We start from the raw sequence: 20060 nt of genomic DNA on the forward strand, positions 1-20060 counted from the left end.
ACAAACACTTAAGGGCCTAATTGTTATATGTGCAGCTTAGAGTTAGGCATTCTCCCATACATCTTTCTCTATCATAAGGGATAAATCACTTCAACCTAAAAGGCCAATTCAATTCAGACTTTTAAAGAAATGTTTGGGACAGTAAGCATGATTTCCAAAGGTCTCTTAAACTGTGTGCTATTTCTTCTCCTTGTAGATAAGGCTGCCTCCTGATCAGGGGTGCAAGTACTGGGCATGAAAGTCACTCCTGTTCTCATTCCATGCCAATACCAGATATCCCTAACAAATTGCAGCCCTCCCTTCCTCAGAGCTTGGATGTGGCTTCAGAATTCTTTTCAACTCTTCAATCCAGGAAGTCTTCACTAAACGGACAGAGTTGGCACATGAGACAAAACTGTTTGTCCCCACCACTGAAATTCTAGCTATTTAAAAGTACTCAATAACTAACCTCCATCTCAATTCTGCCTAAACTCCCACTGCCACCTTCAACAATTTCTGAGTTCTTAATGACAAAAGAATACTTGACATAATTTTGCTTACAGATGCACCAATCTGCTTATGACTATGATGCTATCATTAACTGGTTTGAGAGGAATTTCTCTTTCTCCTAATTGCAGATTCTACATGCTCACTGTGGTAGCTTTCACGTTTCCTCTGAAATCATGCATAACCAAAGCTCTGTAACTGAGTTCATCCTCCTTGGGCTTTCACAGAATCCAAATGTTCAGAAAACAGTATTTGTTGTATTTTTGTTTGGCTACATTGCAACCATTGGGTGCAACTTGCTAATTTTGGTGACAATCGTCAGCAGCCCAGCACTCCTGGGCTCCCCCATGTTCTTCTTTCTGGCTTTCCTGTCATTCCTGGATTCATGCTTCTCCTCTGTCATTGCCCCAAAGATGATTGTGGACTCCCTCTATGGTAGGAAAACCATCTCCTTCCAGGGCTGCATGACCCAGATCTTTGCTGAACACTTCTTTGCTGGGGTGGAGGTGATTGTCCTCACTGCCATGGCCTATGACCGCTATGTGGCCATTTGCAAGCCCTTGCACTACACTTCAATCATGAACTGCAAACTCTGTGGCATTCTAATGGGTGTAGCCTGGACAGGCGGTTTCCTGCATTCTGCAATACAAATTCTCTTTACTTTCCAGCTGCCTTTCTGTGGCCCCAATATCATTGATCACTTCATTTGTGACTTGTACCCATTGTTGGAGCTTGCTTGCAAGGACACACACATCCTTGGCCTTTTGGTTGTTGCCAACAGTGGGTTTATCTGCATCATAAATTTCACCTTGTTGCTTGTCTCCTATGGTGTCATCTTGCTGTCTCTGAGAACTCACAGCTCTGAAGGGCGGCGGAAAGCTCTCTCCACCTGTGGATCTCACATTGCTGTTGTGATTTTGTTCTTTGTCCCGTGCATATTTTTGTATGCACGACCTCCATCTGCTTTCTCCTTAGACAAAATTATGACAATATTTGCCACCATTCTAACTCCCCTGCTCAACCCTTTGATTTACACTTTTAGGAATAAGGAAGTGAAAAATGCCATGGAGAAGGTGTGGAACAGATTGGTGGTATATTTTGAGGAAAATTAAAATATTGCAATATTCAAAACACATTTAAGTCGAGGAAAGAAATCAAAATTGTATTAGACAAAAACTTTGGGGGAGAATGGGCCTTGTAAGGAAGAAGTAACATGACACAATAAAAACATTAACATGAGTGTCAGGGAAAGATGTTTCCACCCTCTGATCACTCATCTCAGGTTCAGAAACTCAGTATCCTTATACCCTTATATGTAAATTAAAGTAAGCTGAATTTTATGTTTTCTTAGAATCTAATAATCAAAAAAAAAAAAAAAAAGAACTAAAAGGAAAAAAATTACCTATCAGACTGCTTGCCACTCATATCATGTTTTGACAAACCTTGCAGATTTGGAGAAGAATACAAAAATACCTTAGACTTTAGGAAAAGAAACTTGCTGAAACTTATTTAAGTAAGAAAGTTATGTTAGGACACAGATCTCAGTGAATATAAAGGCAAAACATACAGATAGACCTCACAAAGGGCAGAAACAGAGCACTCTCAGAACCTCAACTGTAGTACTGTGACATGCAATTGCATGTACTTCTTGTGTAATTAATGATCTTCTCTTGAGGTATGTTATCCCTCCAATTCAATAGTAAAGTGTTTGAGGACATCCTTCCACTACAGCCATAGCATAGATGAGAAGGTTCTTAGTATATATATGATAACTCACTTAATGATGTTATTGATTCATTGATGGATTTGTAATTAGTCAGAATAAGGGAAAGTATCTCAAACTCATACCAAAATTAATTCCAGATCATTTGAGATCAATATTAAAAATCACAAGACCGAATAATGGTATTAAATTCCCTAACCGAAATAATAATCTGTACTGCAAAGAGAAAGTTTTTTTGATAGGTTCGACTATACAAAAATGGGGGAAAAAAAGAAAAAAGCTCAAACTTAAAGAAAACAAGAAATTCATAGGCAAATATTAAACATAAATCAGAACAGATTAAATATAAAATGTAAAAATATCAAAAATATTATATTATCACCATAATCAAAGAAACACATATCATGATTTCATTTTATTGATCAAGCAGAGAACATAATACTCTAAGTTTTGTTTTCTTTTAGAAAACACTAACATAATCTGTATTTGTAGAACCAATGGAGAATAATGATACACTTTGTACATAAGAAGGAATGTTTAAACAAAATACATAAATATATATGCCTGAAAAATCTAGAATACTATGTAAAGAACTATATCAGTTACTTCTGGGGAGTGGTATTGGTAAATTATGAATTTCAGAAGGATACTTTTATTTTTTACCTTCTAATTTACTGTAAACTTTGGATATTCTATTATATAAATTTGCTCATTATATAGTTAAAGCAATTCTAATAAACTCTGATAAAGCCTAACATGAAGACTATTTGATAATAGTTGCCAATAATTATGAAAATATTCATTACTTTTGCCACAGTAATCCCATGGAAGTTTATTTTGATAAAATTATTAAAAATAAAAATCTTCAAATGAGAAGAGATTAAGTCAAACATTTTTATGAGTGAAAATTTGAAAATCACTTAAATGAGTTAAAAATGGTAAAATTTGATATTAATACATTTTTAAAATGTGAATTTACAATGCTAAAAGGCACAATTGTATTGTGAGTTCCCTTTAGTTGCAAGAAAAAAGGCTTTTAACAATCTAAAATGAAAATCAGAATATAAAAAAATATTACAGGGTAATTGCGTTACCTTCATATGTATGTATATAAAGAAAGAATATGGAGACATTCTGAAATACTTTTTAAAAATTATGTGTAAATAGAAACAAAAATTGAAAGAAAACAAAACCTCTAGAAGATAGGGGTAGAAAAATCATATGTGAGAAAACACATTACTTGGGTTATGTAAATATAAAAAGTGATACATCAGGTTGGATCTTTAGGATCTGAGACACAAAATCGAACATCTGGTATAAGTTATAGATGATTCCACATACCTGGTAATTCCCTTCAATAATGCCAAACTCAGTGATATAATCAAACACCTCATATGTCCTGAATGACCATGAAGTTAATATTATGGCCACCATGAGCCAAAAGTTGGAAAAATATTTTCTTCTTAAAGCAAAATCCAACCAAGATGCTGAAGATGTCAGTAATAGTGGATGCAAACTGGTATCCATATCAATAAATGTTTTTCTGACGAGGAATCTTCATACTTAATGGTTTTTAATTATGAAGGAATATTGTTTTTCAGTTTTCAGATGCAGTATCTAGGCACATATATATCATATATGAAGTAAAAAATTTAAGATATTAAAGGAACTTGCTCAAGATCATACAGCAAAGACATTAGTTCTCAAACTTTAGCAGAGAGCACAATTAACTATCTGTGGGCTTTTGTTTTTATCCCCCAAAATCTTCCACCCAGGAAGTCCCCATGGTTAAGGCCCAGGCATCAACAGTAAAAAAAATAAATAAATAAAAAGTTTCCCATGTGGTCATAGTGCATAAAAACCTTTTAGGATAACTGAGTACATCAATTTGAATTATAAAGCAGTAACTGAGAATCCAAGCCCACTGCCCACTACTTTTGCCAGATCACTACCTTATCAGTTATCTTCACAAATAAACTGTCTTTCAGCTGTTCCCATTCTACATTTGTTATGGCCATGGACCTGACTAGCACTGTCATCAAGTTCATTCTGTTTGGGTAACCACAGGATGTTCTATAGGAGGAAATAGTATTTGTGGTCTTCTTGTTTCTCTACCTTGCAACTCTGTTGATGAATGTACTTACTGTGATGACCATGGTATACAGTTGGATGCTTGGGAGCACCAAGTTCTCTTTCCTTCTCTATTTATCCTTTGCTGGTGCTTGCTTCTCTACAACCAGGACTCCTAGGTTGATTACAGATGCTGTATCTGAGAAGAAACTCATCTCCATATATAATCATATGACTCAGATCTTTGCACTTCACTTCTTTGAATATGTGGAGAGATCTGTGCTCATCCTCATGTCCTTTGATCATTATATGGTCATTGTAAGTCCCTGAGATACACAACCATCATGAGCAGATATGTCTGTGTACATTTCTTGATTCTAATGTTAACGATCATTATTTCAACTTTCTTTGAAACTTGCTTGCATGGTAAAATAAACATTTTTGAGTAACCAGATTCCATAAAGAAGAAAAAAAGGCCTCTCCACTTGTACCTTACACATGATCATGGTCACATTACTTTTGTTCCATGTGTATTCACATACACACCCCCTCCAACCACCATTTCCAGTGAGCAAGATGATGGCCATGTGTTACACTCTTGGGGCACCATTGTTCAACCCTCTGGTTTATACTCTAAAAGAAGATAAAAATGCCAAGGTAAAGTTATGATGTAAAAAACTGTGATGAGGCAGGAGAGTGGAAGGCTCCCCTTGCTAATTCTGTAGCTGTTTAAATAAAATTGATTGATAGAGACAATATTCTGATTCTGATGTAGAAAAGATAATCCTCCCTGCTGTCAAGTGCAGCAAAGTTTGTGGCAGCCAATGACCACTCCTCACTTTTTTTCTCTGCATTGCAGATTGTAACCAGTTCCTTTTGCGGCTATAGTTTCCCTCTTTTGTACATTATTCTGGTTTGGGTTGCTCTTCTCCATGTTTCTGGTCCAAGTCTAGTAATTTGTGCTGATTTCTGACTGATGCATCTTGTTGGCAAATCAGTTCTGACCCTGCTGAATCTGTATCACAAGTTCTGGCTCAACATTCAACCCAAAGTCACTCTAAGAAACTTATGAGCCTAAAGAGCCATAAATATCAGGTAATTAAGCCCTTATTTGATGCTGATTCCCTTTTGTAACATACTAAATTGTGACCATTCATCCTCCTCTTGAACTTGTACAGGGTTATGACTCATAACTGTTTTTTTTTTTTAATAAGAACAATTCTGGCTAAAATAAAATTCACTTTATTTAGCTATAATCTCTATGTACTTTAATATTTTTTGTCCATCATGTTAATTGTTATTAATTCATAATATTGAGTTTTATAAACTTGTTAAAAATTTAAGTCAATGAACACTGCCCAAAATGGTTAGTTGGTTAATTTGTGACAACTTTATAAATTATAAAAGTTGGCATCACCTTGGAGTTTATTAGAAATGTGGAATTCTGGGCTCTACTCTCATATTAATGAATCATAATTTGGACATTAAACCTAGATGATTCATTGTATATGATTGTTTGTAAATTATTGCCATAAGTAACTTTTTTCTACGGTTGTATCTCCATATTCTTGGTTTCAGGTGGCAAGAAGAGAAAATAAACTTGTAGGAGGATGCATTCAACATTTTAGATTTCAGCCTGCAAGTTACTCATATCCCTCTGCCTACAGCCAATAGACAAGAACTTAGTCACAGAGCTGGACCTAGCTGCAAATGGGCTGGGGAATTTTGAATAAAAATTACCTATGGATATTTTAGAGCCCATGCATGTGCCAGAGACTGCTATATGTCCATTACAGGAAGTGTTTTCATATTTTTTTCAATTAAAAATATGGGTCTGCACTGACCATCAAAATTCACAACATGGAATTTGAAGGCCATGAACTCAGGTAAATCTCTGTTACTGTCCAACAGAAAAATGAATTTTAGTGGATATCTAACTGTCTCTTATATAGGCATCCAGCATCAGTAACATCCACAGAAGTGCTTTTCACTTGAATTCATTTCAATTTGACAAAATAGTTACTCTTCATTATGTACTACTTTAGGTATCCATACAAATAAAAGTAAAATTCCTGTCTTCAGAGTTCACATCTAGTAAGTTATGTATTTCAAAAAGTACAGTAATAAATCCAGGACTTTTGTAAATTGCAGGATTTGAAAAGTTTGAATGAATGTTTCTCAAACTAACAATTGCTAGTTTATTTTTAAATGAGGAAATTTTAAGTTTATATTTTATGTCCTCTGCCTTTCTGTACCTCCTTTTCATCTTTCCTGTATCTCTTCATCTCCTTTAATTAGCTCTTCTGGATAGAGGGTCAATAGTAAGCATAATCCCCTGTATCTCATCTCTTCTGTGAAATTTCCTTTGAACTTTGAATTTCTTGCTCTCCTGGTTCTACACTCTGGACGCTGCATCCTCTTAATTGGGGGCTGTTTCTCTTCTATAGCTCTCACGCCAATAGATCTGGAAATGGTATTTTTGTTATTTCTATTGAAAGTGATGGCTGAATTCAATGATAAAATTCTGAGGTGGTGTTGGTCTGAGCTGAGGCATCCATCTTGTTCAAGTGTTGCTTTCCTGTTTTCATATCCTTAAATCTCCTCTTTGTTTATTTAAAGCAACACAAAACACTATCACCTGAATTGAATTTCATGGCTATCTAGTATCTGCCCACAGAATGATAAATTAAAAGTTTTTTATTTAATAAGAGTAAAGTTTTCCTGGAGGTCTTCTCTATGTTTACCTAAAGTAATGCATGCTTCTCCCATTCTTACAATATTTTACTAACTTTTATCACCATATTGCTTTTTCCTCATAGCCAAGGACACCCTGATTTTGTCTTTTTTCCATTAGCAAGTTAATATATTGAAATTAAATTATAATAAAGTCATTTTCCTTTTTATACTTAACATTGATGATTAGAACTGTCGTTCAGAGTTTTTAATTATGATAACAAAATTAGCATGATCATAGTGAGCTATTATTTTTTCAGGTGGACTGAAACGATTGTTAAGTTTTGTATAGATTATTTAGCTTAATTAGAATAAGTAAAAAACCTGAGTTGCTAATTTTGAAATATTTTCATCAGGAAAACTCTTTATAACCCATTGTTTAACTTGCCCCTGTATTTTACTTCCTAATTTTTCTTTCTCCCCTTCATCCTTCCTGTCCTATCCTAGAAGCCTTTCTTCACATCTCATTGGACAAATTCACCCAGACCCCATCTAATGATTGTTTACCTCTACAATCATCTAAACCAAATGAAAAGCAAAAATATTATTAAAATGTAAATTTCATGTCCCTTAAAGGATTTCTTGAGTGCATGTATGTGCACTTGAGTGACTCATATGCAGAATTAAATATTATGGAATAATGAGATATAAATTTATCAGTTAAATTTTATATCTTCTGGGTAATAAAAAGAAGAAAAATGATTCCATTCTTTAACAATGAGGTATTAGGTAAAAAAAAAATAGTAATCAAATGAAGGAAAGAAGGAAAAATTGTGCAATGTAATTTGGCTTTGTCAATCTATTCACGCTTGTTCTTAAAGTGGCTTTCTGTTGTCTTCAGTTGTGGATGCAATGTCTGTGTTCAGATTTTGAAGATGAGGTTAGCATTATAAATATTGATATTATAAGCCTGTCAACCTGGTTAATGTTTGACATTAAAAAGAAAACCAAAATGTAAACAACAAAAATTACAAAAAAGGACATATTCTCTCCAAGTTACATGTAGAACACTCACTAATATTTGAAAGTGAATATTCATATATTAATGATGAATTTGAATACCATAACTAATTGGTAATAGTTATGCAATCATGGCTTTGAGGGGCAGAGGTGACAGAAATGGCTCTAGAGTAGGCCTTCAGCCCTTTGACCTTGCAAATGTTTAAGTCTTAGCTGATATATGAGTTTGGCTGAATACATAGGCTGAAGCTGAACTTCAGAAAATATCTGTTAAAAATCTTCTACAAGGTAATTAACTTTGAGAAACAATGGTCTATACATAAAAAATTTACCGTCAGTTGCCACTTATATAAACAATGGAAACTTCAAAGGGAAAAACAAGACTCTGTGTCAAGATGGAGCTGTGCCATGCCCTGATTGACAGGAAGGGGAGAAGTGTGGTCACAGGAAGGTGGTATATGTGAAGGCACAGACTTAGCAGGAACTCCTAGGTAAGGAGAAAGGATGGAGGCCTGTATCACAGTTCTTGACCAGGGAGCACACTGGAGACAGAAACACTACTCAAGGTGGCTGATGTAATGTCTTCTAAGAATATTTTACTATGTTAAGGAAATGATGGTCTGCTAGTACAAGCCATTTTCAGTAGATCAGTAATAGGATTCAGCTCCAAATCTTGCAAAGAAACTATTGGCTATTAAATGTTATCACTGGCGAACTGATAAACAACAGTGCCTGTTGTTAGTGTGGAAGTGGGTTTTGACACCAGGTATTATGAATAATTAGAGCATTGCCTCAGCTTTAGATATGAAGAGACCATGTGGGAGGGAAACATTGCCTACAGATTGCTGTTTATCTCATGAGCCAAATGCAGGGGCTAGAGTTTCAGAGAATCTATAAGTAGAGCTTGTAGATAAGTAAGGCCAATATAAAAATTCATCATTCTCATTACTAATATATAGCTCATGACTACAAGAAACTTCACCCTAGAGAAACACTTGAGATATGTGTGTGTGTGTGTGTGTGTGTGTGTGTGTGTACATATATACCTAAATGCACTAATTAATAATCATACTAGGTTTGTAAAGTATGAAATAGAATGAAGATGAATCTATCTTTGATTATTCAGTCTTCATGTGCACCATACTTTAAGGGATTTATTATAGATTGAAGTACCTGAATTCAGAGTCTGACATGAGAAGGTATCAGGTCCTTGTGGTTCATCTATTTCTTCAGCTGTGTGACAAATCATTAAAAGAATAAAGATTATGCTTCTCATTTTCATTTTCCAAACAGGATATTTTCTTCTACCTGGCCAGGCTTTGGCATATAATTTGGACTACACACATATACCAGAAAACAAAGAGCTGTATGAAATAATGCAATACTCTTAAGATTATTCATTATAATTCCTCTCCTAACCTCTGCCAGTCCTTCTTAAATATTTGCCCCAGAAAGTTCTGGAATGAAGAAGGTTATGAAAGTAGGTATGTGTTCTGGTTTGCTAATGCTGCCCTTTTGCAAACACCAGAAATGGATTGGCTTTTATAAAAGGGGGTTCATTTGGTTACACAATTACAGTCCCAAGGCCATAAAGTATCCAAGGTAAGGCATCAACAATAGTTTACATTCACTCGAGAAAGGGTATTGGCATCCAGAAAACCTCTGTTAGCTGGGAAGTCATGTGTCTGATGTCTGCTTGCTCCCAGGTTGCACTTCAAAATGGCATTCTCAAAAATGTCAGTATCAGCTTCCAACAGCCATCTTCAAAATGTCTCTCAGCTACAGCTTCTCTCAGCTCCTGTGCATTCTTCAAAGTGTCCCCCTTGGCTGTAGAAAGCTCTCTTCTTCTGTCTGAACTTATATAGTGCTCCAGTAAATTAATCAAGGCCCATGCTGAACGTATAGGGCCACACCTCCATGGAAATTATCCAGACACAGATATCTTCATGTTTTTTGCCCACCCATACTTCTTTGTCACCAATTCTCCAATAATGTTCCTTCCAAGTCCCTGACAATCTAGCCAAACCATTAGCAACAGTATACAGACACACCTCTGGCCAGTTCTCCTTCCAAGCAAAGTGAACAACCAGATTAACTGCTTGAAGTTCTGCCCACTGGGAGGATTTCCCCTCATCACTGTCCTTCAGGGACATTGCAGAAAGGGGCTGTAATACTGCAGCTATCCACTTTCGGGTGGTACCTGCATATCGTGCAGAACCATCTGTAAACCAGGCCTGAGTTTTCTCTTCCTCAGTCAATTGATTGTAAGGAACTCCCCAAGATGCCATAGCTGTGGGCTGGGAAAGAGAAGGTGATGTGGCAGAACTGGGGGCTATAGGCATTTGGGCCACCTCCTCATGTAACTTACTTGTGACTTCAGGACCCATTCAAGCTCTATCTAGTATACATTGTTTCCATTTTATGATGGAGTGCTGCTGTGCACACCCAACTTTGGGGCTTGGTGGATCAGACAACACCCAGCTCATGATGGGTGACTCAGGTCTCATGGTAAATTGGTGGCCAATAGTTAAGCATTCTGTCTCTACTAAGGCCAGATAGCAGGCCAACAGCTGTTTCTTGAATGAAGAGTACTTATCTGCAGAGGATGGCAAGGCTTTACTCCAAAATCCTAAGGCATTGCATTGTGATTCTCTTATAGGAGTCTGGCAAAGTCTCCAAACAGCATCTCTGTTCCACTGACACTTCCAGCACCATTGGATCAGCTGGATCATTGCACCATTGGATCAGCTGGATCATATGGTCCAAGTGGCAGAGCAGCTTGCACAGAAGCCTGGACCTGTTGCAGAGCCTCAACTTGTTCCAGTCCCCACTCAAAACTAGAAGCTTATCTGGTCACTCAGTAAATGGGCCAGAGTAGCACACCCAAATGAGGAATATATTGTCTCCAAAATCCAAAGAGGTCAAATAAGCATTGGGCCTCTTTTGTTCATAGGTGGTGCCAGATGCAACAGCTTATCCTTCACCTTAGAAGAGATATCTTGACATGTTGAACACCACCTGACACCCAGAAAATTTACTGAGGTGGAAGGCCCCTATATTTTTGTTAGATTTATCTCCCATCCTCTGCCATGCAAATACCTTACCAACAAGTCTAGAGTATTCGCTAATTCTTGCTCACTAGGTCCAATCAACATGATATCATCAATAAAATAGACCATTGTGATGTCTTGTAAGAGGGAGAAATGATCAAGATGCCTGCAGACAATGTTACGACATAGGGCTGGAGAGTTGATCTACCCCTGAGGTAGCAAAATGAATGTATACTGCTGGCCTTGCCAGCTGAATGCAAACTGTTTCTGGTGGTCCTTACTAATAGCTATTGAAGAAAAAGCATTTGCCAGATCAATAGCTTCATACCAGGTACCAGGGGAGGTTGATTTGCTCAAGCAATGATACTACATCTGGAATAGCAGGTGCAATTGGATTCCCAACTATTTAAGCTAACAATTATCCACTGTCATCCTCCAAGATTCATCTGTTTTCTGCACAGACCAAATAGGAGAGTTGAATGGGGATGTAGTGGGAATCACCACCCCTGTGTCCTTCAAGTCCTTAAGAGTGCCATTAATCTCTATAATCCCCCCAGGAATCCTGTATTGCTTCTGATTTATTATTTTGTTAGGCCAGGGCATTTCTAGTGACTTCCACTTGACCTTTACCACCATAATAGCCCTAACTCCATGAGTCAGGGAACCAATGTGAGGATTTAGCTATTTGCTGAGTATGTCTATTCCAACTATGCATTCCTGAACTGGGGAAATAACCACAGAATGGGTCCAGGGACACACTTATGAGAAAGACCTGAGCTAAAACTCCATTGATCACCTGACCTCCATAAGCCTCAACTCTGACCGGTGGACCAGAGTTATATTTTGGGTCTCCTGGAATTAATGTCACTTTTGAACACATGTCTATTAATCCCCCAAATATCTGATCATTTCCTTTTCCCCAAAGCACACTTACCCTGGTTAAAGGCTGTAGGTCCCCTGGGGAGGGATGGGAGGAAGATTAACAGTATACATTTTTGGCAGTGTAACACGATCCTTCCCCAAGGTTACCTGGCCTTCCCCTCATTCAAGGGACTCTGGATCTGTAAACTGTCTCAAGTCTGGGAATTGATTAAGGGGCCATGACTCTCTGTTTTTGCAATTCAAGAGAGATTTTTTTTCACTTGACCTAGAATTTTTCTGTGTATACAGCTCAAACAAGAATTTAGTAGACTGTCCATCTATTTTACTGCTACATACTCTATGATCTACCAGCCAATGCCATAAGTCTCTGTGAGTCAGATTATTTTGATTGCTGCCTAGAGCCTGTTTTCCATTATGGTAGCCAAACTCACCTTCTCTTTGATGATCAACTGCTGCCAGGTGGTTTCTGCTGACTCAGGATCTGATTGACCCCATTGTGTTTAAGGATTCCAGCTCAGTGACAGCAGTTCCCACAGTAATATCTAACCTACAGAAAAGGGTGACTACAGAGCTCTTCAGAGATGTTGGGGCTAGTCTCACAAATTTATGTTTCACAGTCCTGGTAAAAGGTGTGTTCTCTGGACACTCCAGGGTGTGTGAGTAGGTCTTCCATGATAAATCCACTCTGACATTCCAGTCTCTCTAAGCCTTTGAATCCCCTCATCTACATTATACCAGGGCAGTTCTGGCATTTCAATCTCAGGTAATGTCAGTCACCTTTTGATCCACATTTCAGTCAACCATCCAAACAAACTTTCAATGCACTTTCTAACCCCTCAAGCTACAACATTGAATGCAAGAACCCTGCTTAGTAACCCATATCAATAAATTCAGCCTGACCCAACTTTATATTCCTTCATTATGCCACGTCCTTAATATCCATTCCAATGCATATTCCCCTGATTACTGTCTGTATAAATTGGAAAACTCCTAAAGTTCTTTTGGACTATAGCATACTTCCTCATGGGTCAGACTTTGTATCTCACCCTTCAGGGCCTTTTAGGACATTAGTCTAGTTACAGGTGTCGAAACAAAGACTGGTGGTGGGGGTGGATCATGAAAAGAATTAGAAGTATCCCTCAAGCTATTTACCTCAGGACATTCTGTGGCAGTTTCATCTTGTGAAACATGATTAATCTCTCCAGACAGAGGAGTGAGGGCTGCTTCCTCAGGGGAGGTGATTACAGGATTAGCAGGCACTGAAGGGTTAATCTCTTTAGATAGAGGTTGGGTGGCAGTTTCCTCAGGGCAGACTGGCTTTGGCAAGCTATTTCCTCAAAGCAGAGTAGAGATTGGGTAGCTGTCTCCTCACGGCAGACCTGAGGAGGGGGTTGTTTCCTCAGGACACACCACTACAGTTATATATAACAAAGACTCAGCAGTATCCAGAGTTTCAATGTACTCACTGCCATTGTTATCAAACCATATGTCCCCATCCCAAGTTTCAGATCCCATTATTTTCCAGTCAATACCTTTACTTTAACAGTAGACACCCTGAGAGGTTGAGATTAATTTATATTGTAAATCTGCTACTTGCACAATGAGACTCTGGGTCTGGTCTTCAGAAACCTCAAGTCTGCAACCACAGGAAGTAAGATTTGCTTTCATGGCACACATAGAAACCTTTACGTCTACCATATGGCACTTAAGTTTCAAACTGGAAGCCTTTAGCTCATCACTTTCTCTTATAACTTTATCCAGTGTATCTAAGAGCAACCAGCCAACATCATTATATCTCTTAACTCCGCAAAACTATGTTAAGCTGCCAAACACACTGTCACCCAGAGCCTTACTTCATACAAGGGTATGATTAAGAGAATCAAATGGTGATATTTTCTGTATCTTCATTGCCAACTCATGCCATGGGCTGTCAGTACCATCTTGATTATTGGAAATGGAGTCATTAGTGCCTTTGAATCTAATGGGAGTAGAAAACCAATTGTAAAAGGCCATTTTAAGATTCTGTTTCTCAAAAACCACTCCCAGTTCCAAGTTGTATTAGTTAGAGTTCTCTAGGGATACAGAATCAGCAAGAGCTATCTAAATAAAATATTTTATAAAAGTGTCTCACACAACTGTGGGGATGCACAAGTCCAAATTTCATAGGGGAGGCAGCAAACTGGTAACTCCAAAGAACTCCTCAGGAAATGTTTCACTGGTTAGCCAAAGAAGTGAAGGTCCTCAATTTGTCTTGCTTAAAAGTGTTCAACTGATTGGATTAAATTCAGATGATTGCATTCTCTTATTGTGGAAGGCATGCCCTTTGTTGATGTAATCAGTGACAGCTGCAGCCAGTTGACTGATGATTTAATAAACCAGCCTTCTGATTTATTAACCAGCCACAAATGTCCTTGCCATAATGATTAGGCCAGTGCTTGCTTTACCAGATACCTGGGTACCATCACCTGGCCAAGTTGATGCATAAACCTAACCACCACAGCCACATTTTCCAGTAATGAATTAAATGAGCTGATTGCAAAAAATTCCTTATTTGATTTCCCTGAGTAGGAGACAGACCTTTCAGGAGTCTGTTTCAATAAAGTTTGAATTTATTTTTCTTCACTCTTTTGCTATAACTTATCAAGAAAGGAGAGGTGAAAGGGAATCTATACTAACATGTTTAATATTATGTCAATATCTTTCAATATGTTATTCACAGAAGAAAAAGTGGGAGGGAGGCTGGCTGTACACTTACATATTTAAAATTTGGCCTTTATGTGAATAGCCAAAGTAACATTCTGTCCCTTGTATCCATTCTCTCCAACTTGCCTTTTTTTTAGTGTTCCTTGCAATGTAATTCATGCTAAATATATGGGAGATTTTATATTTTCAAGAACATGCCTAAAAATTCCATTTTCCACAATTTCCTCCTGTCATTCTTGCATCCTTCCATTCAATAATACTGTGTAACTAGAAATTCCAAAACTCATGACTTATTCAACAAGCATTTAATTATTGCTTCTGTGTCTGTGGATTAGCTGGGGTTCACTTGATCCAGGCTGGACATGGCTGGGCATAATCTCAGTCTTCAGGTTGGATTCAAGTACAGTCTATTTAACTCTCATTCCTCTTATGCATAAAATGGAAGGCCTATCTTACTTTTGAGGGCCATATTGTACTGAAAACTGGTCATCTTATAACACCTGGATGCATCAGAACACTGACAAAATGAAGCATGCCCACTTGGGCACTACAAAAATAGTGAATTTCTGGAAATCCTGACACATGAGAAATATCTTAATCTCCTGGCTATGTTTATATGCATAAAAAGGATTCCATATTGAAGGAATATGAAAGCCAACTTTACAAATTCAATCGAGAGTTACATGAAAAAAATGTTTTAAATATTTGATGCTCCAGAAAACAGAAGTATAATCATTAGTTAGAAGATACAGGGAGGGATCTTGTCATTGTTTTGCTTTATAAAATAAATTTATTCACCTGAAAAATGAGAAGTGGTACCATTTAGTTTTATTTATGAAGGTATCTGCCTTGCAAAGTCACATCTCCCATCTTGTGGCAGCAAGGTTAGAAAACTAAAAAGCTGGCAGCCAATATGTAATCACACATCCACAGAATACACTACTGTTCTTGACTAGACTTTTACCCCAGAAACTGGGGAGAGTCTGTGTTCTCATCATTCTAGTTCATCTCCTTCCAAGGAGCCAAGAGGACACTCTCTAAGCCCCTTTGATGGGGCTTGACTTTGAAAAACTTTTGTGAATGGGAAAAAGTTTATAATGTCACTAGTGGAAACTTGAATACTATTACACATGCTCCCCTTCCCAGCTTTGAGAACCATGAACTTGGAAGCTTTTATTTTCTTAGGGACCTCAGGCATGCAAGATCAGTAATATTATCTTGCTATATTCAAATATTTTAGTGAAAAAGCATAAGGGAAAGAGTACTGTGTAACATGCATTTATTTCTGTTTTCTAGATCAGGTCAATTTCATCTCTCTTTGTGTGGTAAGCAGAGCAGATTGGGTATATATCCAAAGTAAGGATCTTTGGATTCCATTGATTCACAGACCTCATAAGCTCTAAGAAAGCCAAATATAGTACCAGTGATGCCACATCCAAGTTTTTTGAGCAGTGACCACTGGCTACATAAAAATCACAATCAAAGTTGTTTTTTTTCTAAATATAGATTTTTATATACCACTTATTCCTGGCCTACTGAATCAGAATCTCTTGGATGTGGTTCTGTTAACTCTTCAAAAATCTCTCAAGGTGATTCTAATTACCAGCCAATACTAAGAAGCATTAATCTAGTCCTCATTTTTAAATTGAGGAAATGGAGGTCCATAAACACCAGTGAGTATATGTCCATGCTGGGACAATAACCATGGTTTTGTGTGATCCCAGGGCAAAGAATCTTGACTTCTTGATTATGCCTTCTAGCCCAGATTTCTTGCTGCTTTCGAATTTTCCTCTCTTTAATTCCATTGTAGCAACATCAGAAAACATTCTTTAAGCCTTAATTATGTGTAGCCCTTAAAGTGAGTAACATTTACACACTCACACTTGAGTATGCACACACATACCCCACAACTGTAAACACATATGCAATAACTGGATAAAATGATTTGTGGAAAAGGTGATGGGACAATAGTGAAGGCGTTGTCAGTAATATGTTCACTTGCTATAGGAAAAAAGCCCAGGTTGTGTCTCATTGTGAAAGACATATCACTGAAGCAACCGTCAGTTCACATGAGAAAGGCATATGTTTGTTTCTCTAGAATGAGTTTCTCTGTAATTTGCAGCTGGAAATTCTAAGGTAAGTCAAGAAAGCAGTGAGAAATGGCTCACTGTATTCATTAAAGCTGTTTGGTCCAAACATTGGAAGACATGGTGTTCTAGTTTGCTAATGCTGCCAGAATGCAAAACACCAGAGATGGATTGGCTTTTATAAAAGGGGGTTTATTTGGTTACACAGTTACAGTCTTAAGGCAACAAAGTGTCCAAGGTAACACATCAGCAATTGGGAACCTTCACTGGAGGACGGCCAATGGTGTCTGGAAAACCTGTTTGCTGGGAAGGCACATAGTTGGCGTCTGCTCCAAAGTTCTGGTTTCAAAATGGCTTTCTCCTAGGATGTTCCTCTCTAGGCTGCAGTTCCTCAAAAATGTCACTCTTAGTTGCACTTGGGATATTTGTCCTCTCTTAGTTTCTCTGGAGCAAGAGTCTGCTTTCAACAGCCGTCTTCAAACTGTCTGTCACCTGCAGCTCCTGTGCTTTCTTCAAAGTGTCCCTCTTGGCTGTAGCTCCTCTTCAAAAGTTCACTCTCAGCTGCACTGAGTTCCCTCTGTTTGTCAGCACATTTACATGGCTCCATTGATCAAGGCCCACCCTGCATAGGCGGGGCCATGCCTCCATGGAAATCTCATCAGAGTTATCACCTACAGTTGGGTGAGGTCATCTCCAAAGAAACACTGAAAGAAATCTAATCAAAACTGATAACGTCTGCCCACACAAGATTACATCAAAGATAATGGTATTTGGGGGACACAATACATTCAAACCAGCACACATGGTTTCCCAACCATGAATTAGAGAAAATTGCATTCATTCTGTTGACTTTTCTCAGTTACCTATTCTTTACAATTGACTGTTTTTATCCAGTCTCTTTCATTTTTCCAACTAGTCACTTTATATTAATAGGGTCTCTGGCTACAGAGACCAGTTAGTAGAAGTATATTCATGAGAGTTACAATTAAAAGAGAGATCTTAAAGGTGCATTTGTTCAAAATCCTTGTGCAGACATAGACAATGAGTTCAACAGAAAGAAAACAGTTTTTTGAAAGGTCAGAGGATAACAAGTCTTTTACATTCTGCTCACTCTTCCCTTCTCATTTCCAAGCTTAGTAGATTTGTTTTTTCCCAGAATCTGTTTTGGAACACTTAGAACAGAATGATGTAATTCAGATCCCTACTAGTTTTATGTATTATTTTTTTCAAGCAACATATGCAAACTTATTACTTAATATGTTCCAATCACATTTCAAAATGGTAGAAAAAACCCTTAAATACTACTCAGTAGACTTTCACTCTTTAAAGAAAATGGCAAAAAGGCCAGAATGGGAAGAAGAAATGATGCTGAATAAGGTATTGATGATATTCATAGTTGAATAAAATTTCTCAGACCTAGATATTTTAGAACATTATCTGATTCTTAAATATTACAATGAGTATAATTATGATGATGATAAATATTACTTTCCATCTGTTAAATGTGTTGTTGTCTCATTCATTCCTTCCAATCCTATGCAGTTGTTATTATTCTCTTCATTATGATGATGAGTTAACCAAGGTTGAGAAAATTTAAGATCATCAGGTTAAAGCCTCATCACTTTCAACTACTATTAGCCTGCAAGAAAAACTTCCTGCCCCACAGTTTCTTCATTGCATTCTTTACTTCTGCATTTTGCAGGGCATAAATCAGGGGATTTAACATGGGAGTGATAATGGTGCAAAAGACAGCCACCATCTTATCCTCTGAAAAGGTAGTATTGGGTCACATGTACATGAAAGTACAGGGACCAAAAAAGATGATGATCACAGCAATGTGGGAGCCACAGGTAGACAGAGCTTTGCACCTGCCTTCTGCTGACTGCTTTCTCAGGGACACCAGGATGACAGTATAAGAGATTAGCAAGGTAACAAAGCTCCCCAGAGTGATGACCCCACTGTTGGCTACAACAACAACACCAACAACATATGTGTCCGTGCAGGCAAGTTTCGGAAGGGGGTGGACATCACAAAAGTAGTGATCAATCTCATTGGGTCCACAAAAGGGTAACTGGACCACCAAAGCCATCTGGATAATGGAATGTAAAAATCCACCTATCCAGGTTACCAGTAACATGTTATTGCATCTGTTCCAGTCCATGATGGTCATATAGTGTAGAGGTTTACAGATGGCCACATAACGATCATAGGCCATTACAGTAAGAATGAAGATCTCAGCACAACCAAAGAAATGTGACCCAAAGAGTTGTAACACACACCCCACATAGGAGATAGTTTTAGTCTTGGCTAATAGGTCAGCAATCATCTTGGGAGCTGTCACTGAGGAATAACAAATGTCCACAAAAGATAGATAGTTCAGGAAAAAATACATAGGACACTTAAAAAGGTTGCCAGTGGAAACTGCCAGATGATGGGGAGGTTTCCCAGAAGAATGACTGTGTAGAAGACAGAAAACACAATGAAACAAACTTTTGCAGCCACTGGGTTCTGAGAAAGGCCCCAGAAAATGAATTCAGTTACATTGCTTATTTTTTCCATGGAATTAATCCAGCAGGGCAAATTCCCAAGAGAAAATTAAATTATCTGAAAGAAAACATAAAAAGGACCACAGCATTATTTGTAATGATGAGCAAACAGATAAACACAATAGTGGAAAATGGAAAATGTGTACTTCCTGCTGCTTGGCAAAAATACTTAAAGAATTTGATGTTCATGTATTCTGATCATCTTGTCTCCAGACGACAGTCAATTCATTCACCTCAATGGAGGAAAAAATGTCCAAAGAGATAATTCAAGTCCTCTAACTTACCCACCTAAGAATCCACCTCTTTCATCTTTTTGTAAAGATTTTGTCACCTGTTTGGTTTTTCCCCTAAACTTTATTTAGTTGTTATTCTGTGTAAGACACTCAGCCTAACTTTGAAATAAACTTGTGTTTGAGGATATGGTAATACTTCTATATCTGGAAAAGTTCACTTCTTGTTTGACACAGAAGAGAGAACAGATGCCCTCCTTTTCCCTTCTAAACACAGCCATGCCTGGCCATTGCATTCATCAGTGAGAACTCAATTAGTTGAGACTGAGTGACTTCTGAATGTTCTCCTACTTATGAAACTCAGGTGTTTGTGTATTTAAGATTATGCTCTTTAGTTGATCTCAAGCTTCTTATAGTCAGGTTGTAGGACAGTATAGTGTAAAGAGAACTAGAATTATACAAACAAACATTATATAAACCTAAGTAACCAGGCTATAATCTTGGTTGCATCATTTAACATCATGGAACTTCTGTTTCCCCATTTGTACTATGAGAGAGTTTTTATTTCATTATCATTTCTGTCATTCTAT

General features: G+C 37.5%; 1 protein-coding gene and 1 pseudogene across 1 annotated transcript; one reads left to right on the top strand and one right to left on the bottom strand.

The window, feature by feature from the left end:
* The first annotated feature begins 647 nt into the window (after positions 1-647).
* Positions 648-1598, top strand: LOC119509161 (olfactory receptor 4C15-like). Its single transcript, XM_037803035.1, has one exon. The coding sequence runs from the start codon at positions 663-665 to the stop codon at positions 1596-1598; it is 936 nt and encodes a 311-aa protein (XP_037658963.1). The 5' UTR covers positions 648-662.
* A 16720-nt stretch (positions 1599-18318) lies between these two features.
* On the bottom strand, positions 18319-19253 carry LOC119509554 (annotated as a pseudogene).
* Between the last annotated feature and the right edge of the window lie 807 nt (positions 19254-20060).

Source organism: Choloepus didactylus, chromosome 14 (genome assembly GCF_015220235.1).
Source record: "Choloepus didactylus isolate mChoDid1 chromosome 14, mChoDid1.pri, whole genome shotgun sequence".
Lineage (NCBI taxonomy): Eukaryota > Metazoa > Chordata > Mammalia > Pilosa > Megalonychidae > Choloepus > Choloepus didactylus.

What these genes read in the sequence shown, in the direction of transcription:
- LOC119509161 (XM_037803035.1), top strand. Translation starts at nt 663, where the DNA reads ATGCATAACCAAAGCTCTGTAACTGAGTTCATCCTCCTTGGGCTTTCA.